Source organism: Rhinichthys klamathensis, unplaced genomic scaffold (assembly GCF_029890125.1).
Source record: "Rhinichthys klamathensis goyatoka isolate OS25496 unplaced genomic scaffold, OSU_Roscu_1.1 h1tg000303l_1, whole genome shotgun sequence".
Taxonomy (NCBI): domain Eukaryota; kingdom Metazoa; phylum Chordata; class Actinopteri; order Cypriniformes; family Leuciscidae; genus Rhinichthys; species Rhinichthys klamathensis.
The window spans coordinates 4,355,675-4,377,449 of NW_026606822.1; the positions used below are offsets into that span (position 1 = coordinate 4,355,675).

The 21,775-nt window shown below is 37.0% G+C and overlaps 1 protein-coding gene across 6 annotated transcripts in view; it reads left to right on the forward strand.

Moving 5' to 3' along the window:
• Positions 1-21,775, forward strand: part of nav1b (neuron navigator 1b) — an 87,497-nt gene that overhangs the window by 33,420 nt on the left and 32,302 nt on the right. For 5 of the 6 annotated variants that reach the window (XM_056270405.1, XM_056270406.1, XM_056270408.1 and 2 more), the window contains exons 4-5: positions 14,825-14,963; positions 19,856-20,159. In XM_056270405.1, the coding sequence (XP_056126380.1) occupies positions 14,825-14,963; positions 19,856-20,159 (443 nt within the window). Of the gene's footprint in view, positions 1-4,860; positions 4,957-14,824; positions 14,964-19,855; positions 20,160-21,775 lie in introns of those variants that run through there. The other variant, XM_056270409.1, reaches the window with a different exon arrangement.

Genomic DNA, 21,775 nt, shown 5'->3' on the forward strand with positions numbered 1-21,775 from the left:
TTTAGAAACTGCATTGAGGTTTTATTAGCATGCATGATTATTAGAGTGAGGCTTATATAAGGAATGTGGGTTTGCTGATGGTTTATTCTGAAAATAATGTAAAAGTGAAAACTGTATGCTATCTCATCACAAAATTGTATTTAGAAAGACTGGTTAGTATAGAATAATTTAATAAAAGTATGAATTACCACATACTACATACTTTATGAAACATTTTTTTAAATGTATGTTATTAAATAAAATATATAAAATTACATTTAACAAGGCAATGCATGTCATAATAAAATTTTAGCATATTTATTTTAATTATAACAACAATAGAATAATATTTCTCTAAAAGTAAAAAAGTTTGGATCACTTTATAATATATGAAAAAATATATATCATTTAAATGTATATTTATCAAGACTATGCATGTCATAGTAAAATATAAAAAATATTTATAATAATGATGATACTATTAGAACAATATTTCTTTCAAATACAAAAAATTGAATCACTTTGTAATTTATGAAAAAATATATTTGTTTAATTGGATTATAATAATGATGATAATGATAATAATAATAGAAAATGAATCATAATTTATAAAAAAATATATATTTATGTTTAATTGGATTATTTAAATGTATATATAATTATATAATTCTTGGGTAAAATCATTGATCATGATATTTTCGACGAGGAAAAGAGCATTTGAAGATGTCTTCACTCATCACATGTAAAGAGTTTCTTTTTGTGCTAAAAGTTATGTTCATTTGAGCATTTGTGTTGTTTAGTTTAGTGTAAAACCCTGACAGTGTTTTATATTTGTATGTGTGTAACATTTTAGAGTATCAAACTTTTTTGTTTTTTTGTAGTTTTGTAGTAATTTCCATTTTGAGCTTGAATTGTCCACAGTATTACAAGCCATTCTGTCTGAAATGTTCCACACTTTAACTTCCAGCCAGGATCTCAGGATTTTATGCAATTTGTGCGTACAGTAGGTGTGAGGTTTTCGTGTAATTCAAGGCCTCGTTCCCAATACGTTTTCACAGGATGCAATCCATTAACCACAAGCGGAAGAATGACCAGTCTAGATCTCTGAGCATGTGGACATCAGCTGTCCTACAGACAAATAAACACACACACATCTGGAGAGGTGTCCGGGGTCTTGCGGGATATTATTCTAGGACTCCCATTACATACACAAGCTCTATGTGTGGTCAGGCTGAATGCTCTTCTGCATGACAGACTTCACTGGGTGTGTGACGGGGCCCTGCTTCACACGCTGTGACCCCTGCTGGAGAAACCCTGAACTGCAGAAGTCCGCAGTGTAGCATTGGTGCCATTTCCTCACTGCTGTGGGTGTTTCATGTGGGTGTCAGTGAATTATCTCTATTATTAGGTTCCCTTTGTGGCAGTGCAGATAGGAATGCTGTGCATTGACATTGAATTTCTGATAAACAAGTAAATATTATGTACACTCTTAAAAATAAATGTTCCAATAGGGGTTTTTCGCAGTGCCCAAAGAACCAATTTTTTCTTAGTGTTAAGAACATTTTTCCATGGATGTTAAAAGTTCCTAGTGGATACCATAGATGCCAGTATATAACATACATTTGATTGTTTTAAAGAGTGTAAATAAATGTTTTATCTCCATGCAAAGCTCTCAAAATGCTCTCATAACCGTTGAAAAGGAAAACAAAAATGAGACATTTATGTGTAATATCTCAATATTTCTATTGTTAATATGTCAAATGTTTTTCTTGACAGCAGTGAGATGAAAATGAGAGCAAATTGAGGACTTTTTGCTTAATTCTCCTGTTTATCAAATCAAGCAATCTGAGTTTCAGAAGAGATGTAAAACACCAGTATCAGAGATCTCAATGCAAACCTATTTTTCCTTGTGTCTTTACACTTATTTTATGACAACTATTGACTTTTGTCTGGTGATTTTATTACTAAAAGCATCTTAAAGTAGCATCTGAGATAAAGTTGATACCTAAATGATTAATAATTAAGCCGTCTCTTGAGCTGTGAAAGTGCAACCTCTGAGCAATTACGTTTTCTTCTGGGCTTATGCATGGAAAGTGTTTGGCTTTTATTAATGTTTCAGGCTTGAGCTGCTGTTTTGTGGTTTGTTTGAGAGATTCACATCATTTGTTTCCAGTTCTGTGAACATAACTCTTACATCTTGATCTAACAGATGCTTGGTGTAAAAGACTCTCTAAAGCACTTTGTTGTGTAAAAGTCGCTCATTTTCTGACACTGAGACACGTGCATGGAGCATTTGTTCATTTGATGTGAATTAAGTCATTTGATTTATAGTTTGAAATCTTCATTTAATAATTGTGAGAGAAATGTGTTCATGACACAAGGATATAAAAGTGAATGATGTGTTGTTATTCATGCACTGCATTGGTCTAAATCCCAGAGAGCCCGTATTGTGTCTTTAGGAGCTTGTTGCACAAGTAAACTGCGTTCAGTTCATGCTTTTAGTCTGGTTGGGCAGATGTGATGACTATGAAAATTGGCATTATGGCAGATATTCATGTTAATTATAAAGCCAGACTAAAGAAATGTGCACGCACATAGGTTGTTGGTTTTACTTTATCCTATGGATTTTGTAACCCATTTAACTTCCATAATATGCTGTATTTTTGACTGAAACAGACTTTGAACTTTAGTCGAAATAGCCGAGTGTACATTGACCTAATCCTACTGTAGATTTCATCTTGTACTGACTGTCTTAAAGTTTGGATGCACAATGATGAGTTAGAAGAGTGCTTTCAGTGTTACTGCTATACTTAAGAGTTAATGCATTTTGATGAAAAATTACGAACATGCATGTTTTTATAAGGTGCAAATACAGTGAGGTCTTGCTTTTTTTGTATTTAAATTTCTGGTAACACTTTATTTCAATGGTTCATTTTAGGCTAACTATAAGCAACTACATGTCAACTAACTATCTCATTAGAGAGGGTTCAGGTTAGTAGAATAAGTTGACATGTACTTGCAAAGTTATTTACAGTCAGTAGATAGTCTGTTGGTGGAGCATCACAATAAAGTGTTAGCAGATATTAAGCAGACAGTCTACTAATACTCTAATGACTGCTAGTTAACATGTAGTTGCAAAGTTACTTATAGTTAGTGGACCATCGAAATAAAGTGTTACCAAATGTCTAATTCTGAGGTTTTATGAAACTTTTATGAAATTTCTGTACCTTTTATAGGCAGCCGGGACCTTTAGGGCTGGAAAGATGCATCCATTTGCTATTCGCGGATACACACTGTGTACATGTTATGATTATCCGTGTTTCCAGATGAGGTGCGTACATAACCTCGTGGCTGAAGGAGCGCAGGCCACACACAGTGTGTTTGGGAGATATATCTGTGTGTGGTTACGTGTGTGTTTGTGTATATGTGTAGACATGGTTCGGCACCACTGGAGCCACATGAAAGAAATGAGATGGACAAAAAGAGATTCAAGCTTCATTTCACTCAGTAACTCTCTCACAGCTAACATATTCCAGCATGTCCCTGTCCTTCTCATGCTCATATGGTGCTCGTCGAGTCTTCCCCCGCCGGACTCTGGCGTGAAGCTCTCGACATCAAAGGTGAACAGAGATGAATGTGTGCGCTTGTGGAGAGTTTGCTGGTGTGGAAAAGCCATCAAGGGGTCTGTCATGGGAAGTGTGTGTGTTTCTGGCGTTAGCTGGTTCAGACACGTAGCCAGAAGTTTAACTCACCAGTTTTGTCTGTATAGATGAATGGTGTTGTAAATCTCAAAACACTTTCCATGAAGCTGGATATATGTAATGCATTATATTACCCTTATAAAAAGCACTGTGGTGATAATGGTGTAATCATATGTGCTTTGATACACTACCGTTCAAAAGTTTGGGGTCAGTAAGATTTTTGAAAGAAATGTCTTCTGCTCACCAAGGCTGTATTTATTTGGTTAAAATACAGTAAAAACCGGAATATTGTGAAATGTTATTACAATTTAAAATCAGTGTTTTCTATTTGAATATATTTTGTAATTTATTCCTGTGAATATTCTCAGCATCATTACTCCAGTCTCGTGTTTTACATGATCCTTCAGAAATCACTCTAATATGCTGATTTACTGCTTAAGAGTTATTTTCAATGCTGAAAACAGTTCATATTTCTGTGGAAACTGTGATATATTTTTGAATTTATAGTTCAAAAGACTAGCATTTATTCGAAATAGAAATGTTTTGGAACATTATAAATGTCTTTACTGTCACTTTTGACCAATTTAATGCGTCCTTGCTGAACAAAAGTATTAATTTCTTTCAAACAAATCTAACTGACCCCAAAATGTTACTGTGTGTGTACTTGTACAACTATCTTTGTGAGGACCGGTTTGAGTTCTGGACCAGCAGAGTGAGGACAAAGAGAGTAAAGTGAGAACATTTTGTTTGAGAGCCCTTTAAAGGCCTGTTTGAGGGCCATGACTTGGTTTTAGGGATATGGTTATAATAACTGTAGGTTTAGGTTTAGGGTCAGGGTTCGGGTTAGGCACTTAGTGGAGATGGGTAGGGTTAGGGTAAGGAGCTAGAGATTGCATTGTGTCATTGAATGTCCTCACAAAGATAGATGTACAAGAGTGTGTGTGTGTGTGCTGTGATTTCACTGAAAGAGTAACTGAACATGACCAGGTCCAGTAATGCAGCTGTATTTGTACACGCTGGACGCTGCTGAACATCTGGACACAGTTACTGGCTCTCCGGGAGGTGGGGGTGTTTTACGGGGGTGTTGCCTGTGAAAGAGGGACTCCTGATCTCAGTCGGATAGTTTCAATGGATGAGAGTTGGATTAAGCGTGAACAAAGACCGGATGACTGTGCGTGATTTGGCGTGACTCAGCGATGAATGAAGGATTCTCGCGCGGGGAGTTTCGCCCTCTGACGACATCTGCGTGTCTGAACAGAACCATGTTCTTTTCAAAGTGAGTAAAGGTTTTTTTTAGTGATTATAAAGGGAAAAATCGTTTGACAGCAGTATGTTTTATTTACTAATCCCTGATTTTCTTTTAAGGATTATCAAATTGGACGCTGTTCTGTATTATTTATTATAGAACGGATGGGTTCGGTTCCAAATTCTGATTGGATAAGTCGTGTTCGAAGTGAAATAGCCAAAGTAAACACACCTCTGATTAGTTGAATGATGTATAAATGAGCTCGCAACCATAATAGTATTCATTACTAAAGAGCTATATTACTGGTGAAAGAATTTGTTATTGTTTATATTAAACAATTATAAAAATAATACTGCTAATAATAAATAAATAATAATTTATTGACAGTACAGTGTTATTTTAGTATTATTTATTAATATTTTGAATTGGATTTTATATTTTCAGTTTTCATTTTATTTGTAGGCCTGGTTTAAGTTTCAGTAAGTTTATTAGTTTTGGGGGTTTTATATTCCTTATTGACTTATTTTTCAGTTGTAGTATTTTCATTTCTTAGTAAATTACTTCAGTTAGTTGTCAATGCAACATTTTTCATTTTTGTTTACGTTCCAAATTGGATATTGCAATTTTATTTCAGCTCTATTTTAATTACCAAAAATAGTTTTAGATTTAGATAACAATAACAGCACTGCTGATGTAAATATGTACTGTGCATTACTTTCAGTAAAACCTATAGTGCAAACAGATGCTGTGTAATATGAGAAAAGGCTCTTTAATGGTCTCTTTAAAGAAGAAACGGAGTGGCTCCTGTTAGTTCGAGACTAACCAGAAACTGCAACACCGCATGCAAAGTGCATGTTCATGTTTACAGAGGTCAAGGTTGAGTCTAATTAGGATTTTTTCAAAGTGTTTTTCGTCCTTTTGAAGTGGAAGGATATTTTATTGGTCAGTTTTATGTTAGAGTAACTGTGCTTGTTTGAATCGGTCATCTGGTAAATAGCTCAAGACTCTACACACTCTTTTTTTTTTTCTTCCTCTCTGCGTATTGTGTCACTTGTGGATTTTTTCACCAATATGGGTGTAACTCAAAATATAGTCACAGCTGATATGAGTGCTGAACGCTGGGAGTTGTCACAAAGCCCCACATGCTTTTCATATGGAATAAAGTTGGGAGGAGAACATAATTGCTCAATATTTCAAGCCCAACAAAACCTCCCCACCCAAAGTCATTCCTCATTTTTTTAATCACACAGAATACAAATCAACCAGCCAATTTGAGCTATAGCCAGAATAAACAATGGTTACTCTGTCATCAAGTATGGGTGTTTTAGTCAAATTTGGTAAAGTGATCTGAGTTTTCTTAAGTGCAAGCACGATCCATTCTTCATAAAGACCCCAAAGGACCTGTTAAAGTTATCGGCGCCACTGCAGCCTTTATTCCTGTCAACACTAGAGGGTTTTTGTGAGAATGAAACCTAGTTTAGAGATAGTAGACCAAGTTATTTGGACATTAATTCCACTCAAACTCCCATTGTTGAACACAGTTCAGACGTTTGTGGTGTCAGACTGCCTTAATTGTCTCTTAGCCACACTTCTGACTATTTACATAAAGACTAGTCCAATTATAAAAGTTAAATGTTTTGTGCAAATGCTAACAATATAGCATTACTTAATAATTGAAATGCCTACATTGTACAATTACATTGTAAAAAGCTACAGTAAAAACATGTTAATTGATTAACTTACCGGTACCATATACAGTGGAAAAGTTGTGAATGGTTTTAATGTAATTTTACTATAAAATAATGTTGGTGTTGGTGTTACATGACTTGGTGTTCATCTTGATTACTGCCACCTGTTTGTCATTATCTCATTTACGTATTTAAACCCTGTGTGTTCATTCACTCATTGCGAAGTCTTGTTTGTATTACACTGCAATTCTGAGCGCTTTGTCCTGGTTCTCGTGTTATGGTCTCGATCTTCTGCCTGTTTCCCTGGATTTCCCTGTTTGCCTGCGCTTTGGACTTTTGTTATTATCTGATGGTGTTTTGTCGTTGTGTATGACTCTGTGCACCGTCTATATACATGTCTATACATGTTTTATGGACAGGCTGCTTACAGTCACTTACAGTACACCAAAAGAGTAGTATGTCTGAAAACATATTCGAAAAACAGTGGGTGAAAAGTCCTCGGATGACCTACTACTTTCACTGAGATTCTGATTTGATACACACTTTACTATCCCATGAGGCCACGGGAGGGATTTATGAAGGGAAGTGAAGCGACGCAACTGACGCTGGAAGGTCATGTGACACTAACAACATGGCGATTGTAGTACGTACAAATCTCGTTCATACAACCCATATTCATACTATAGAACAGTGCTTCTCAAAGTCCGGACCCCGGTCCGGATCCGGACCCGGAGGGAATTCAATCCGGACCCGCCTCCATTTCGTATTTCAAGAGCCCTAATTGTGTGTAAGGGATTAAAAGTCTGGATTTCCTATTTTGATAAACGCATGTTAAAATCATTTGTTTATTTTTTATGATGGTCCAAAATTAAAACGAAGGCGAGATATTTAAAGTTTTCCTCCGTGATTTAGTTGCCATGACATCCAGTGAGCGTGTGACTTTTGACGTAATCGGGCGCGACCGTGACGCGACACTTCCCGGCTTAAGCGTTTGAATGGCTGTGGAGGATGTCATTGTCCAGGAAAAGAAAAATTGACGAAGAAAATAGAGTTTTCAAAGATGATTGGACAGAGAGGTATGCGTTCACAGTTATTCCAAATCTCCCGGAAGTTCCAGGAGTCTCCCGCATATTGATAGCGGCTCCTGATGGCCGCAAATTAGTTCAAATCTCTCGGAATCTAGAGACCGTGCAGCGCGCGGTCTCTAAACCGTGCAGCCGTGCGGCGCGCGTACGGCGGAGAGGGAGAGAGCGAGAGACCTTACGTGTGTGTGCAAATGCGCGTGTGTGTCTCACGTAAGCCCCCCCCCCCCCCCGCCCCCCGCCAACAAAACCGAGCACCCCATAGTTTCGGACCTTTGACATTGATGAAAATTCAGATTTGGACCTTTGAATATAGATTTTGAGAACCCCTGAATTTACTTCGAGATCATTAAAAAAGTTTGTTCTATAGCAAACTTTTTTAATGGTCGCGAAGTAAATTCAAATTTAACTTAAAGTAACCTGGTTGCCTAAATTTTAATTTTAATTGAAAATTTGACTTAAAAGAAAGACACTTTGTTGATTCCACTAATGTTAAGTAACATTTAAAGATTGTTTATGTATATTGATGGTTGTCAGTACATTTGATGGTAAAAAGCCAATTGTAGGTAAATTATACAGTATATTAACATTAAATCACTTAATGAAAACATGCTATATTGTATACTATATGTAAAATATAAAAGCAGCAATGTCGTAATACCTGAAACATTGTCCCAATCACGTTGAATTTCTGGCAACCACATCTGCCGTTTCTTTACTGTAAATCTAACGGGATATTTTTCACAGTGTGCAGCTGTAAAGCTACTAAAGTAACTAGCTGTATTTCTTACACTGTCGTCTTTTTCCATTTTAAACTCGTACCTTTTGGGCTGTGTTTTCACAGTGATGAATGATTTCCTGAGTTATTTGGCGGTTTCCAATGTTCAAATGAGATTGATGGTACCGTTGCCCATTCTGGAGACCACAGTGGCTCTTTATGAATCGTCCCTCAGCCCAATATAGAGACAGCAAGCATTTCCTAAGAGACTGTACAGAACAGGACTTTTATTGCTGAGGGTGAAACACTGATGAACCAAAGCGTTTCAGTTCTGAGACATCAATCAGAGCGCTTGTGTGAACAATGTCATCTTGTGTCTGTATGTTTGAGCTTGATCTGCATTCTTACTTTAGTTTCGTATCTATATAGTCTACCATTATAGTATTTATTCAACTTAAACTCAACCTTTAAATCTAATATTTATATTTTATTTCTCTTTTTGTCAATTAATGAAAACCACCACAAACAACTTACTAACTGCCTTGACAAGTTGACATTTACCCAGAATGCTTCAGTATTATGGAAGTGAGTTTTGCACATGGCAAGCACACAGAATCAAGTCTGAGACTAGTTGTTTGCTCTTTTAATTATGTAATATCTCAGGATGGTAATCTCATAATTCCCGTTCAAACGAGACTAAAACTAGCTGACGCAGACTTTGGCCAACTTTTGGCTCCAGAGTGCCACCATTACATTTTTAAATGGGTGGAAATGGAAACTGAAGTGGAAAAGAAAAGCATTAAGAAACATCCTTGCGGGAGTCGTCTCTAACCGTTGAGACATGTAGGCAAGTCCATTCTCTCCCCTCGATGCCCGCACAACCTGTAATTAGCACAAATTGCTGGCTCCTTAAGTTGTTCTTCCGAACATCAACAAGCCATTTTTGTCCTCTGATTCTTTGGCACCCATAATTCCCTTTTCCATCTCTGTAGTCTCTGCTGAGTCCGAAACCACAAAGTACTCCAGAACCGACATGATAGCAGAAAGAGACAGACAGATCTACAGTGATCATGACTCAGGTTCATTTTTAACATCCCACTTGTGTCATTATTAACATCCCACTTATTAACATCCCACTTGTGTCATTATTAACATCCCACGTGTGTCATTAAAGATTCTTTAATGGTTCTTTGAAGAACTATTGTTTCAGCAAAGAACCTCTTCTGGTCCAAAACCATTTTCACTGTATTCTTGAGTTTTACATTTTCTTTGACAGTATTTTTTCCTTGTTTTACTTTAAAAATATCACAACACTATAACCCTTTGATGCATGAATTATTAATTTATTATTACTAAATAATATAAAATGTATTATAGTTAATAATTGGAATTTTTTTAAAAAATGTTTTATTTTTATTTGTAGGCATATGTGTATTATTTTTCTGTTAACTTACTCTTCTTTTTACTTTTAATTAAGGATATAATCATTCATAATCTTTTTTTTTCCTCCAAACTTTTATTATGAGAGAATTATAAATCTGTTTACTGCATCTTTTTATTAAGAATGTAATTATCCCATACTTTTTTATTTTATTTTAAGAAAGTTTTTATTTAAGGCCCATTCACATCAAGGACGATAAAGTTATAGTTATAGTTCTAAAAAAAAAGTTCTAAATATAAAAGAATATCATTACAACTTTATAATGATAATGACACAGAGAAACTAAATTGTTGGAATCACTTTCAGAATGATTTTTTTCCTGCTAATGAATGATAAAAACTCTGACAGCCAATCAGAATCCATCCTGCTTTGAAGATCTCGAGCATTTAAAGCTGCAGGCGACAAAACTGCAACTCGCATGTAGAATAAACAGAACGATATCGTCTGCTGGTGTGGACGCTAATATAGTTATCGTTATAGTTATCGGTGTGAACGGGCCTTTACTCCTCTCTTTGCTACAATAGCAGATAATACAGATAATGTGGAGCTACTTAATGCATTATAACTGGTTGAATTTATGTTGTTGTGAATAGAAAACAGTTTAGAATAGAATAGTTTTAAAATACACAGCATGCATAGCGTTTGTGTCTCATATCTTTTGGGCTTAAATCACATCTTTGTCAAGACTGAAGACAAATTATGATCCTAGTGTGGCTTTCCCTCTTTCAGAACAGAGTTTGCCAGAAGTTACGGGACTGAGGCTTGCCATTCATAAACTCACTGACCTTAATCTTTACCGTTCCAATTCCTTCATTCAGTTTTGCATTTACATCCCCTATAATGTTTTTTGGGAAGTGAATGCAAGCCTGTTTCAAAAGCAGAATTGAGCTTGTGTGGTAGAATGAGTCTCTGGTCATATGGTGAAGACATCTGTTTCATTATGATACTCCCATTGAGATCCTGCTGTCTGTTCCTAGGTCAGGTAATGGAGCAGAAAAGTTTCCCATAGGAAAGACAAGTGACGAATAATTTATATCTACTCTACACTCTTAAAGATTTTTTTTTTTTAAGACAAACCATGTGCAAATTCATGCAACACAATGGCTGAGTATTTTCTCCTTAAAACTGCAGTGAACCAAATATGGTCTCAAAAACACCGTTTTAAACCGCCTCAGTTTCCTACCGTCACAAACATGTGACCAATCCTGTCAACGTGTGTGGCGGAGAACACCTGAAGAAGGGACAGGAAAATATAGCAATATAGCGAGTCAATTATGTATATGATTAGGGCCGGGTATTGACACAAATTTCACAATTAGATTCAATTTCGATTCACAAGCTTGCAATTCGATTCGATTAAATAGGCCTATTGATTATTTTGGATGTCAGGTACAATACATGGCAAATTTTCTCAAGGAAAACAAATCTCTTAAAGGTGACCTATAATTCAAAATTGAATTTACCTTGGTATAGTCAAATAACAAGAGTTCAGTGCATGGACATGACATAGAGTGAATCTCAAACTGGACTGTTTTCGCGTTCTCATTTAATTCACGTTTATGAAAACCCCCCCTGAAAAACGGTCGGTTCTCCACACAATACCGACTGTGACGCAATAGTCGGGATCATTAATATGTACGCCTCCAAATATTTGCATAATGCCAGCCCTCAATGCCAGGCGGAACTGCGCAGCCGAAGCATGGCAGTTGCTCAGTGTGGATGTACACATGAACACAAAAGTATTTTTTAGTTCCTTCATCTGAGCCTCTGGAGAAACAATTGGTTAATTTTTTTTTCTCTGGAAATTTTCAAACATTTCACCGAGTGTTTCCTCAACTTGGGCCAATACAGAGCTGGCCTCGGATCGAGCTACCAAGCAACACTTTCGGATGTGTAATTGTTCAAGTTCAGACAGGTAATCTTTCTCTCAAAATCGTTCAATACTGTTTATGCATCAGTAAGTCAAGCCAGTGACTAAAATATCAGCTTCACGTCGTTTCTTTTAGTAGGATGAAAATAATCGTATTTAAATTGTGAACAAATTATATACAGAAAGCGATCAAAGAACAATCTTTCCACACAGCGCGAGTTTATCTGGACACTTGCCAAACTCGTTATGAAATCAATGACGCACGTTAGGCTACTGCACAACGAAGCTCTTACTGTATTTACATCATCGTGTTTGCATTGGTGAAAGCAGAGAGAGTGGAGAAACTGCTTTGCAATGATAAGATCTTCATTCTCGCGATCAACACACTGTGATCTGCTCAATGCTCATCACGGCAACATTTTATGTGATGGGAATAGATTTAAATACTTTAAAAACATCTCACGATTCGTTAATCTTGATAGCTGTTATAGTAAAAACGTATAATAGCAGTAGTAAAAGTATTCGGGAGAGAGTTTCACATGTAATGCGTTGCTATTTCATATGCAAGCATGTCAGCCAATCACAGCAGTGGCCGCGGTTACACTGAATCCCACAGAGACACGCCCCTTCAAACAGAGTGTTCAAATCAGAGGCTAAAAGCAGGCTAGGAAAAATGCCATTTATTTCTAAATTATGATTATTTTTTATCTAAAAAACATACTAACAATATAAGGGTAACCCAGGAAACATTATAAAATAATAAAAAAAAACATTCTAGGGCACCTTTAACTAATGCTGTAAACTATGGGAGTCAGTTGTAGCCTATAGGCTTCATTAGCCTACTATAATATTGAAGGTAAAATTTAACTGATTTGTAGCTATACAAACACTTAAATTACACTTATTTATTTTTATAATAATAAAGTTATATGAAATATAAACATTTAAATGGTGGCTGTCATAAAAAACTTGCCAGATTTATTCAAAAATGCATTAAATATCGAAGAACATTAAAAATTATAATGAATATGTAATATGGTGCATATATTTAGCAAAATGTTCCTCTTTAGAGTTAATTTTTCTTGCTGACTAACGAGTTTATGGTCGCATATGGTTTTTCTAAGGTAAATGTGACGTTACATGACATTGTTTACAATTTGTTTTACTGACGTCTTTCCACGGTTGAAACACTGATTGAGCGATTCCATGTGACATGATACGGATTTCGATAAGTTGTACTCTATCTTTTAACACACTTTCAGACGTTCATTCATGTTTATTTCGCGCTGTAACTGGTGTTATTAAGGCAGAAGAGGAGATCATGTGCGCTCCGCGCTGCTGCTTCTCTTGAGCTGAGCTGAGCCAGAGCGATCTCACGCCACAGCGCCAAAACGGTATTTATGTTTTTGAATTTCGTAAGAAAATTGACGTAATTTAAAATTTGAGACTTTATTTAGTATCAATAGTAACAAAGCACAAAGATTATTGCGATTTTTTGGATGGGATGAGCGCTACAATGTTCCATTCATTCATCAAATGAAAACAGGATGACTAATCGATTCTTGAGATTTAAGACTCCTCGATATCGGTTCGTAAAAATGAGAATCGATTAATATCAAGAAATCGATATTTGATGTGATATATGATGTTATGATGAACTATATGCCTTTCTCCAGTGTATTGGATAAGTAGGCCTACTGTATAATGGATAAGTACTATAATGTCCAAAGCATTTCTAATGATGCTGATTTTTAGAAGACAGCTTTCTGACTCTAAGATGGCGAACGGGAACATGGTGTGTGTAACATTATACATTATTAGCTGTTTACTAATTTGCATACTCATGAATCTGCATATACTAAATGAAGCAATGGCGTAAAAAACATGTAAATATATAATTTTTATGATCTAAGATGAGTTTTAAGGGTTACAATTATTGACTGCAGGGGGACTTTAAAAGGGGTTTTCGCAGTGATGCCACAGAAGAACATTTTTTGGTTCCCCGAAGATCCTTTCAGTGAAAAGTTCTTAAAATAACCTTTTTTTTTTCTTAGTGTGAAGAACATTCTACAGATCTAAAGAACTGTTTTCCACTATAAAGAACCTTTTGTGCAAATTGAAAGGTTTTATGGATCTGAAAGTTTCTTCATGGAACCATCGATGCCAATAAAGGACCTTTATTTTACTCTCTCTAGACAATACTGAGATGAAAATGAGATCAAATGCTTCCTCTTGAGAAAAAGACCTCTGTAATCTCACAGGAAAGCTTCGTAAAGAGATCTCAAAATAAACTAAACATTTCAAATCTAATGTTGGGTGACCAACAGTCCTGTTTTCACGTCCTGTCCTGGCCGTCCTGTTATTTATAAAGTGATGTAAATGTCCTGGTTTTCAAAAAACAGCTGGGAAAGATCAGCTCTACAGCAAAATATAGATGGGCAAACAAGGAGGATGAGGAAGAAAAACAGGATAAAGAGGAAGAAAACTAAAGAGATCAATATATTTTGTTAGTTCGTTTTTGTAAGTTTGTGACAGGTATTTCTTTTAGTTATTTATTATTTATATATTTATTTTTCTAATACAGAAGAGACATTATTTCTATCATTATTTCATTCATTATTTTTGAAACCTGTCATAATAAAACATGTTGAGTAACCTCTGAGAAGCCTATCTGAATTTGTGTCTTGTAATATAACAATTTTCTATCCATACAGAGGAGGCATAGCCTACTTTAAATGTATTGAAATTAATAAGGCATCTTTGAGTAAACTTCGAGTATCATTTGAGTGTCTGTTTGCCCGGCCGAGTGTCCTGGTCTTTGGTAATCAAAATATGGTCACCCTAATGTTACTATATTTCAACTATTGACTCATTTGTGTCTATTTTCTAAAATAATTTTAGGGGAAACACCTGACACAAAGTTTATGCTAAAAGTGAATAATGTCTGAGAACTCCATGAAGTCTTCTGAGCCCTGAAAGAGCAAACTGAGCAATAACATGTGCCCAGGGTGCGGTACTGTGGTCTTTACTTCTCTCTTGCATCATTCATCCTTTCTGTGTTTCTTCTAAACATCTTTATCTGTGTGTGTGTGTGTGCAGTTGGGACGAGAGCAGCTCCATCAGCAGTGGTTTGAGCGATGGTTCTGATAACCTGAGCTCAGAGGATCTCAATGCTAGCTCTTCTCTCAACTCTCTCCCCACCACACCTGTCGGCTCGCGACGCAACTCCTCCGTCATGGTAAGCTCTTCTCAAGGTTCTTCAGCGTTGCTTATTTGGCTTCAGTATAACTTGCATGTCAACAAGCAGGTTTGAGACACAGACAATGTTGCACTAAAAACACCACTGATTAAAGGGTTAGTTCACCCAAAAATGAAAATTCTGTCATTAATGACTCTCCCTCATGTCGTTCCAAGCCCGTAAGACCTCCGTTCATCTTCGGAACACAGTTTAAGATATTTTAGATTTAGTCCGAGAGCTTTCTGTCCCTCCATTGTAAATGTATGTACGGTATACTGTCCTTGTCCAGAAAGGAAATAAAGACATCATCGAAGTAGTCCATGTGACATCAGTGGGTTAGTTAGAATGTTTTGAAGCATCGAAATTACATTTTGGTCCAAAAATAACAAAAACTAGGCCTTTATTCAGCATTGTATTGTCTTCCGGTTCTGTTGTGGATCCGCGTTCAGTGCCGCTGCTGACGTAAGACGCTGCTGACGTGTGTCTGGTGTGTGTGTGTGTGTGTGTGTGTGTGTGTGTATTCTGGTTCTGTTGTGGATCCGCGTTCAGTGCCGCCGCTGACGTAAGACGCTGCTGACGTGTGTCTGGTGTGTGTGTGTGTGTGTGTGTGTGTATTCTGGTTCTGTTGTGGATCCGCGTTCAGTGCCGCTGCTGACGTAAGACGCTGCTGACGTGTGTCTGGTGTGTGTGTGTGTGTGTGTGTGTGTATTCTGGTTCTGTTGTGGATCCGCGTTCAGTGCCGCCGCTGACGTAAGACGCTGCTGACGTGTGTCTGGTGTGTGTGTGTGTGTGTGTGTGTGTATTCTGGTTCTGTTGTGGATCCGCGTTCAGTGCCGCTGCTGACGTAAGACGCTGCTGACGTGTGTCTGGTGCGTCCGTGTATTCGGCTTCAAATAAATATGGCTGGGAAAAAAAATGCAAGTCTTCCTCTGTGTGGAAATCCTTAGACATGTTTGTGAAGATTGTTTTGTTTCCAGCGTGCGTCTCCCTCAGACTGTAAACGAAGCTCGGGCGCACCAGACACACGTCAGCAGCGGCACTGAACGCGGATCCACAACAGAACCAGAATACACACACACACACACACACCAGACACACGTCAGCAGCGTCTTACGTCAGCAGCGGCACTGAACGCGGATCCACAACAGAACCAGAATACACACACACACACACACACACACCAGACACACGTCAGCAGCGTCTTACGTCAGCAGCGGCACTGAACGCGGATCCACAACAGAACCAGAATACACACACACACACACACACACCAGACACACGTCAGCAGTGTCTTACGTCAGCGGCGGCACTGAACGCGGATCCACAACAGAACCAGAATTCACACACACACACACACACACACCAGACACACGTCAGCAGCGTCTTACGTCAGCAGCGGCACTGAACGCGGATCCATAACAGAACCAGAACACACACACACACACACACACACACACACCAGACACACGTCAGCAGCGTCTTACGTCAGCGGCGGCACTGAACGCGGATCCACAACAGAACTAGAACACACACACACACACACACACACCAGACACACGTCAGCAGCGTCTTACGTCAGCGGCGGCACTGAACACGGATCCACAACAGAACTAGAACACACACACACACACACACACCAGACACACGTCAGCAGCGTCTTACGTCAGCGGCGGCACTGAACGAGGATCCACAACAGAACTAGAACACACACACACACACACACACACACACACCAGACACACGTCAGCAGCGTCTTACGTCAGCGGCGGCACTGAACACGGATCCACAACAGAACCAGAATACACACACACACACACACACACCAGACACACGTCAGCAGCGTCTTACGTCAGCGGCGGCACTGAACACGGATCCACAACAGAACTAGAACACACACACACACACACACACCAGACACACGTCAGCAGCGTCTTACGTCAGCGGCGGCACTGAACGAGGATCCACAACAGAACTAGAACACACACACACACACACACACACACCAGACACACGTCAGCAGCGTCTTACGTCAGCGGCGGCACTGAACACGGATCCACAACAGAACCAGAATACACACACACACACACACACACCAGACACACGTCAGCAGCGTCTTACGTCAGCAGCGGCACTGAACGTGGATCCACAACAGAACCGGAACACAATACAATGCTGAATAAAGTCCTAGTTTTTGTTATTTTTGGACCAAAATGTATTTTCGATGCTTCAAAACATTCTAACTAACCCACTGATGTCACATGGACTACTTTGATGATGTCTTTATTTCCTTTCTGGACAAGGACAGTATACCGTACATACATTTACAATGGAGGGACAGAAAGCTCTCGGACTAAATCTAAAATATCTTAAACTGTGTTCCGAAGATGAACGGAGGTCTTACGGGCTTGGGACGACATGAGAGTGAGTCATTAATGACAGAATTTTCATTTTTGGGTGAACTAACCCTTTAAATGTTCTGAATGGGATTCAACTGAAGCCTTACTGACAACATGCTACAGATTTCAGCTTGTAAAACATGCTGACAGTGGAAGTCTATGGAGAAACACACCTCACTGCATCCATTAAACATGAGTGGATTTCTCTCAACACACTTTTTCTGTTTGCTTTTGAAAAGTGAGGTATAAGAAATGATTTTCTGTGGTAAGAAAATAGCAGAAACTCATCCAACTAGCCAAGTCATACTCTCGTTTGTGGTTTAGGAGGTAATAATACAGGGATCTAGATCAGATGTAAATCAATCTACAGCTGTAAATAACGTGACAATGTCAGAATGAAGTTGATCATATTCTGTCCATGAGGTAGAAATTTAACCAACCATTCAAAATATTTGGGGTTTGTAAGATTTTTTTTAAAAAGAAATTTTAAAATAATTCCAGCAAGAATGCATTCAATTTATCAATAGTGATATTAAAGACATTTGTGATGTTAGAAAGGGTTTCAAATTTCAAATAAATGCTGTTTTTTTAACGTTCAATTCTTCACAGAATCCTAAAATAAAATTTGAAGCGGCAAATATAAATGTTTTCAACATTGATAATAATCAGAAATGTTTCTTGAGCAGCAAATCATCATATTAGAATGATTTCTGAAGGATCATATGAGTAATGATGCTGAAAATTCAGCTTTGATCACAGGAATAAATTACATTTTAACATATATTTAAACAGTTATTTGATATTCTGATAATATTTCACAATATTACTGTTTTATTTGATCAAATCAATGCAGTTTTGGTGAGCAGAAGAAAAAACAGACCCTGAATTTGTTTCTAAACTAAAATATGAACATGCAACCACTGCTTAAAAACTAAAAACAGATGAAGACACCAAGGCACATATTAACATGTCGTCCGTATCTGTTTTTGACATTGTTTTTCAGTTCCTGCTCTGGTAAACATTGGCATAAAATAACCTCTGAGGATTTGTTTCGTGTCAAGACAAGAGAACGCAAGGCGTCTTGACAGTTTCAGGCTCTTGTTTCAGACTGTGGTTTGGTGTTTGCTGCCATCTTCAATTTAATGTGTCCCTGGTTTGGAAGTCTGGTGTTTTTCTTCAGAACTAAACGTTTCTACTGTTGATAAGAAGCTATATTGCAGTCACAGTTGTGACCTAAATTAAACAATTCTTAGTTTGTGGGTCTGTTTTTGTCTCACCAGGTTAAGTAATGTTATAGAAGCATCTTTTAAAATGATATTTTGTTAAGACGACGTCACAAATAATGATTACAAATAATGCAACATAACCAATGTATGAGACACTTGGATCATATTCACCCCTAGTCAAAGTCAGGCCGGGAGAGCTGGTTCTTACATTTAACCGCTCAAAAGCCTGGCTTTGATTCTCCTGGATGAATGAAGAGCAGCTGTTTTCTATCAGGCACGTCATTTGCTTGTTTGAAGCACTTGCTATCAGTTCTCGATGAAATCACACCTTTGTTTTCCTCGTCATTAAAGCCGCGAATGTCAATAATCAAGCTCGAACAGACAAAAAGAGGAACAATATGACTTGATAGACTTTCTGTGCTGCTTTAGTAATCATGATTACATTACATTTTGAAGATGTTTTCAATGTGCCATCTGGTCTTTACTCAAAAACAGTGTGAAAAGAGAAATGTCATGTTCTTGGCATTATATTTTTGAGCACTTCTATATGTGAAAGATGGCATGATGTTATATATAATGCAAAGTTATTCGCATTAGAGGAATGTGCTCTGTGCCCATGCTAAAGCTTCACAGAATGTAGGTGTAAAAGTCTTTAAGGCTTTTAGATCAGCTCAGTTTAATCTTTATGCCTTTGATTGCGGTTATTACTTCTCAGATAATGCGAGTGTGTTGTATGAGGCCTTTATGCACTTGGAAAAATGTTCAGTCATAAATGACAGGAAAAGTAAATCACGAATAGGCCTGCATGGAATATGCATAACAAGTAATGTAAATAAATTCTAATAAAATATACATTATGTAAAATATGTTACGGTGTGAAATTAATACATACGTTTTTTTTTTTTTTGCTGTTTAAGTGTCTCATTCTCACAAAGGCTGTGTTTTTATGATCAAAAATACAGTAAAAACACTAATATTGTGAAAAATTATTACAAGTTAAAATAGCTGTTTTCTAAGTGAATATATTGTAAAATGTAATTTATTCCTGTGATCAAAGCTGAATTTTCAGCATCATTACTCCAGTCTTCAGTGTCACATGATCCTTCAGAAATCACTCTAATATGATGATTTGCTGCTCAAGAAACATTTCGGATTATTATCAATGATGAAAACTATAGTAAAATGTAGTATAGCATGATTTCTCATACTGAATATACTCTTCTAACATATATCCTCTGCTGTGTGTGTGTGTGTGTGTGTGTTTGTGAAGTTGCGAACGGATGCAGAGAAGCGTTCTCTGGTGGAGAGTGGACTGGCGTGGTACAGCGAGGACTGCAAGTCCTTACGGAAGGCTGATGGAGTTTATGACACCGGGAGCCTAAAAGCGGAGCCGTCCTGCAAGTGGAGGAAAACGCGGCTACCGGATGGTCCTGCGCAGGACAAGATGGGGAAAGGAGAACTGAAGAAACCTCAGAGTCTCGGACAACCTGGGAGCTTCAAAAAGAGCCGCAATCCTCCTGTGGGCGTCACCTCACCCATCACACACAATTCACAAAGTGTGCTAAAAATCGCAGGTATGAATTTTATTTTATTTTATTTTATTTTATTTGTTTGTTTGTTTGTTTGTTTATTTTATTTATTTATTTATTTATTTATTATTTATTATATTTGTTTGTTTGTTTGTTTATTTTTTTATTTTTTTATTATTTTTTTTTTTTTTATTTTTTTTTTTTTATTTTTTTTTTTTTATTTTATTTTATTTTATTTGTATTATTTTATGAATATTGCTTATTTAATTTAATTGTATTTATTTGATCCTAATGTTTAGGCTTTAGCTTTGACATAAACAGACTGTATTTTCTGATTTGGACATATTTCAGACATTAGATACACAAGACATAAATTCAAGAGGTCTCACTCTTGGCGGCAAAACAAAACGTTTTTGTTCTCCAAACATGCAACTCCAAAAGAATTATATATTAATGGTACTATATCATGATTTGGAAATGAATCAGTTGGACAAACTTAGGTTGTTTACGTTACGACTACTGTCATCCATAATCTCTTGTAAATGAAGACCATGTGTGATACAGAGACTGGTGAAGTGTCTCTTCAGCAGATATCAAACTGATGACACATTTGTGTGGAAACTTTAAAGTAACCACATGAATAGTATCCAAACTCAGTCTTAACTTAAACAAATATCAAAGTTCTGTCATCATTTTACTCACCATCATATCGTTCCACACTTTTGTATACAATAACATGCAGTGGCCAGAGGCTGTAAGACTCTAAAAAGGACAATAAAGCACCATAAATGCATCATAAAAGTAGTCTATTGTGCTATATATATATATCTTATATATAAGTCTTCTGAAGTCATATGATAGATTCTGTCAGATTCTGAGTAGTTGTCCTCTCAAACCTCGTTCATGCATCTTGTCATGCTATGTTATGACATGAACATGCAAACGATGACAGAACTTTTATTTCTTGCTGAATCATTCCTTTAACTTTCATTTTCCATGTTTTCATAGAAGACTTCATGAGAGAGAAGCCTGTCAGGTTTATCTTTTTACCATCTTCTCTTAATGCAGTCTTCCTGTCTGCAGTGTAACCTTTCTATGCTGGATCCATAGTTTAAAATGACATTTAAATGTCAGCGATCCAGTGCACTTAGAAGAAAACCAGCAGCCATGGTGCCATATGCAATTTTTCTGTCATGTTATTAAATTACCTTCACAAATGGCAAAAACATAATCACCAATTGAAGGAATAAAAAGCATAGAGTTCATAGCACTGAATAAAACTGTTGGTTTCTGTTGTTTTGGGGTGTGTGAAGTAGGGGTGGAACGGTACACAGAAGTCACGGTTCGGTTCATACCTCGGTTCAGACGTCACGGTTCGGTACGATTTCGGTACAATGGAGGGAAAAGCAAAACAAAAATATAGAAGGCATTTTATATAAATGTCTTAAGCCTTGTATTTTTTAAATAAGTTTTATTAATAAAGGCATATAACCAGTTTATTTGTAGTGCACTGACAATAGTTTTATATAATTAGTTTATTAATTAAATTATTAAAAAGACGAAAAGACCTTGAGATATGTTTGGTAATTGTACCTGAATGAATTTAAAATTAATTTGCTATTTCAGATCAATATATTTGTTTCCTTCATTTTAATTAACCC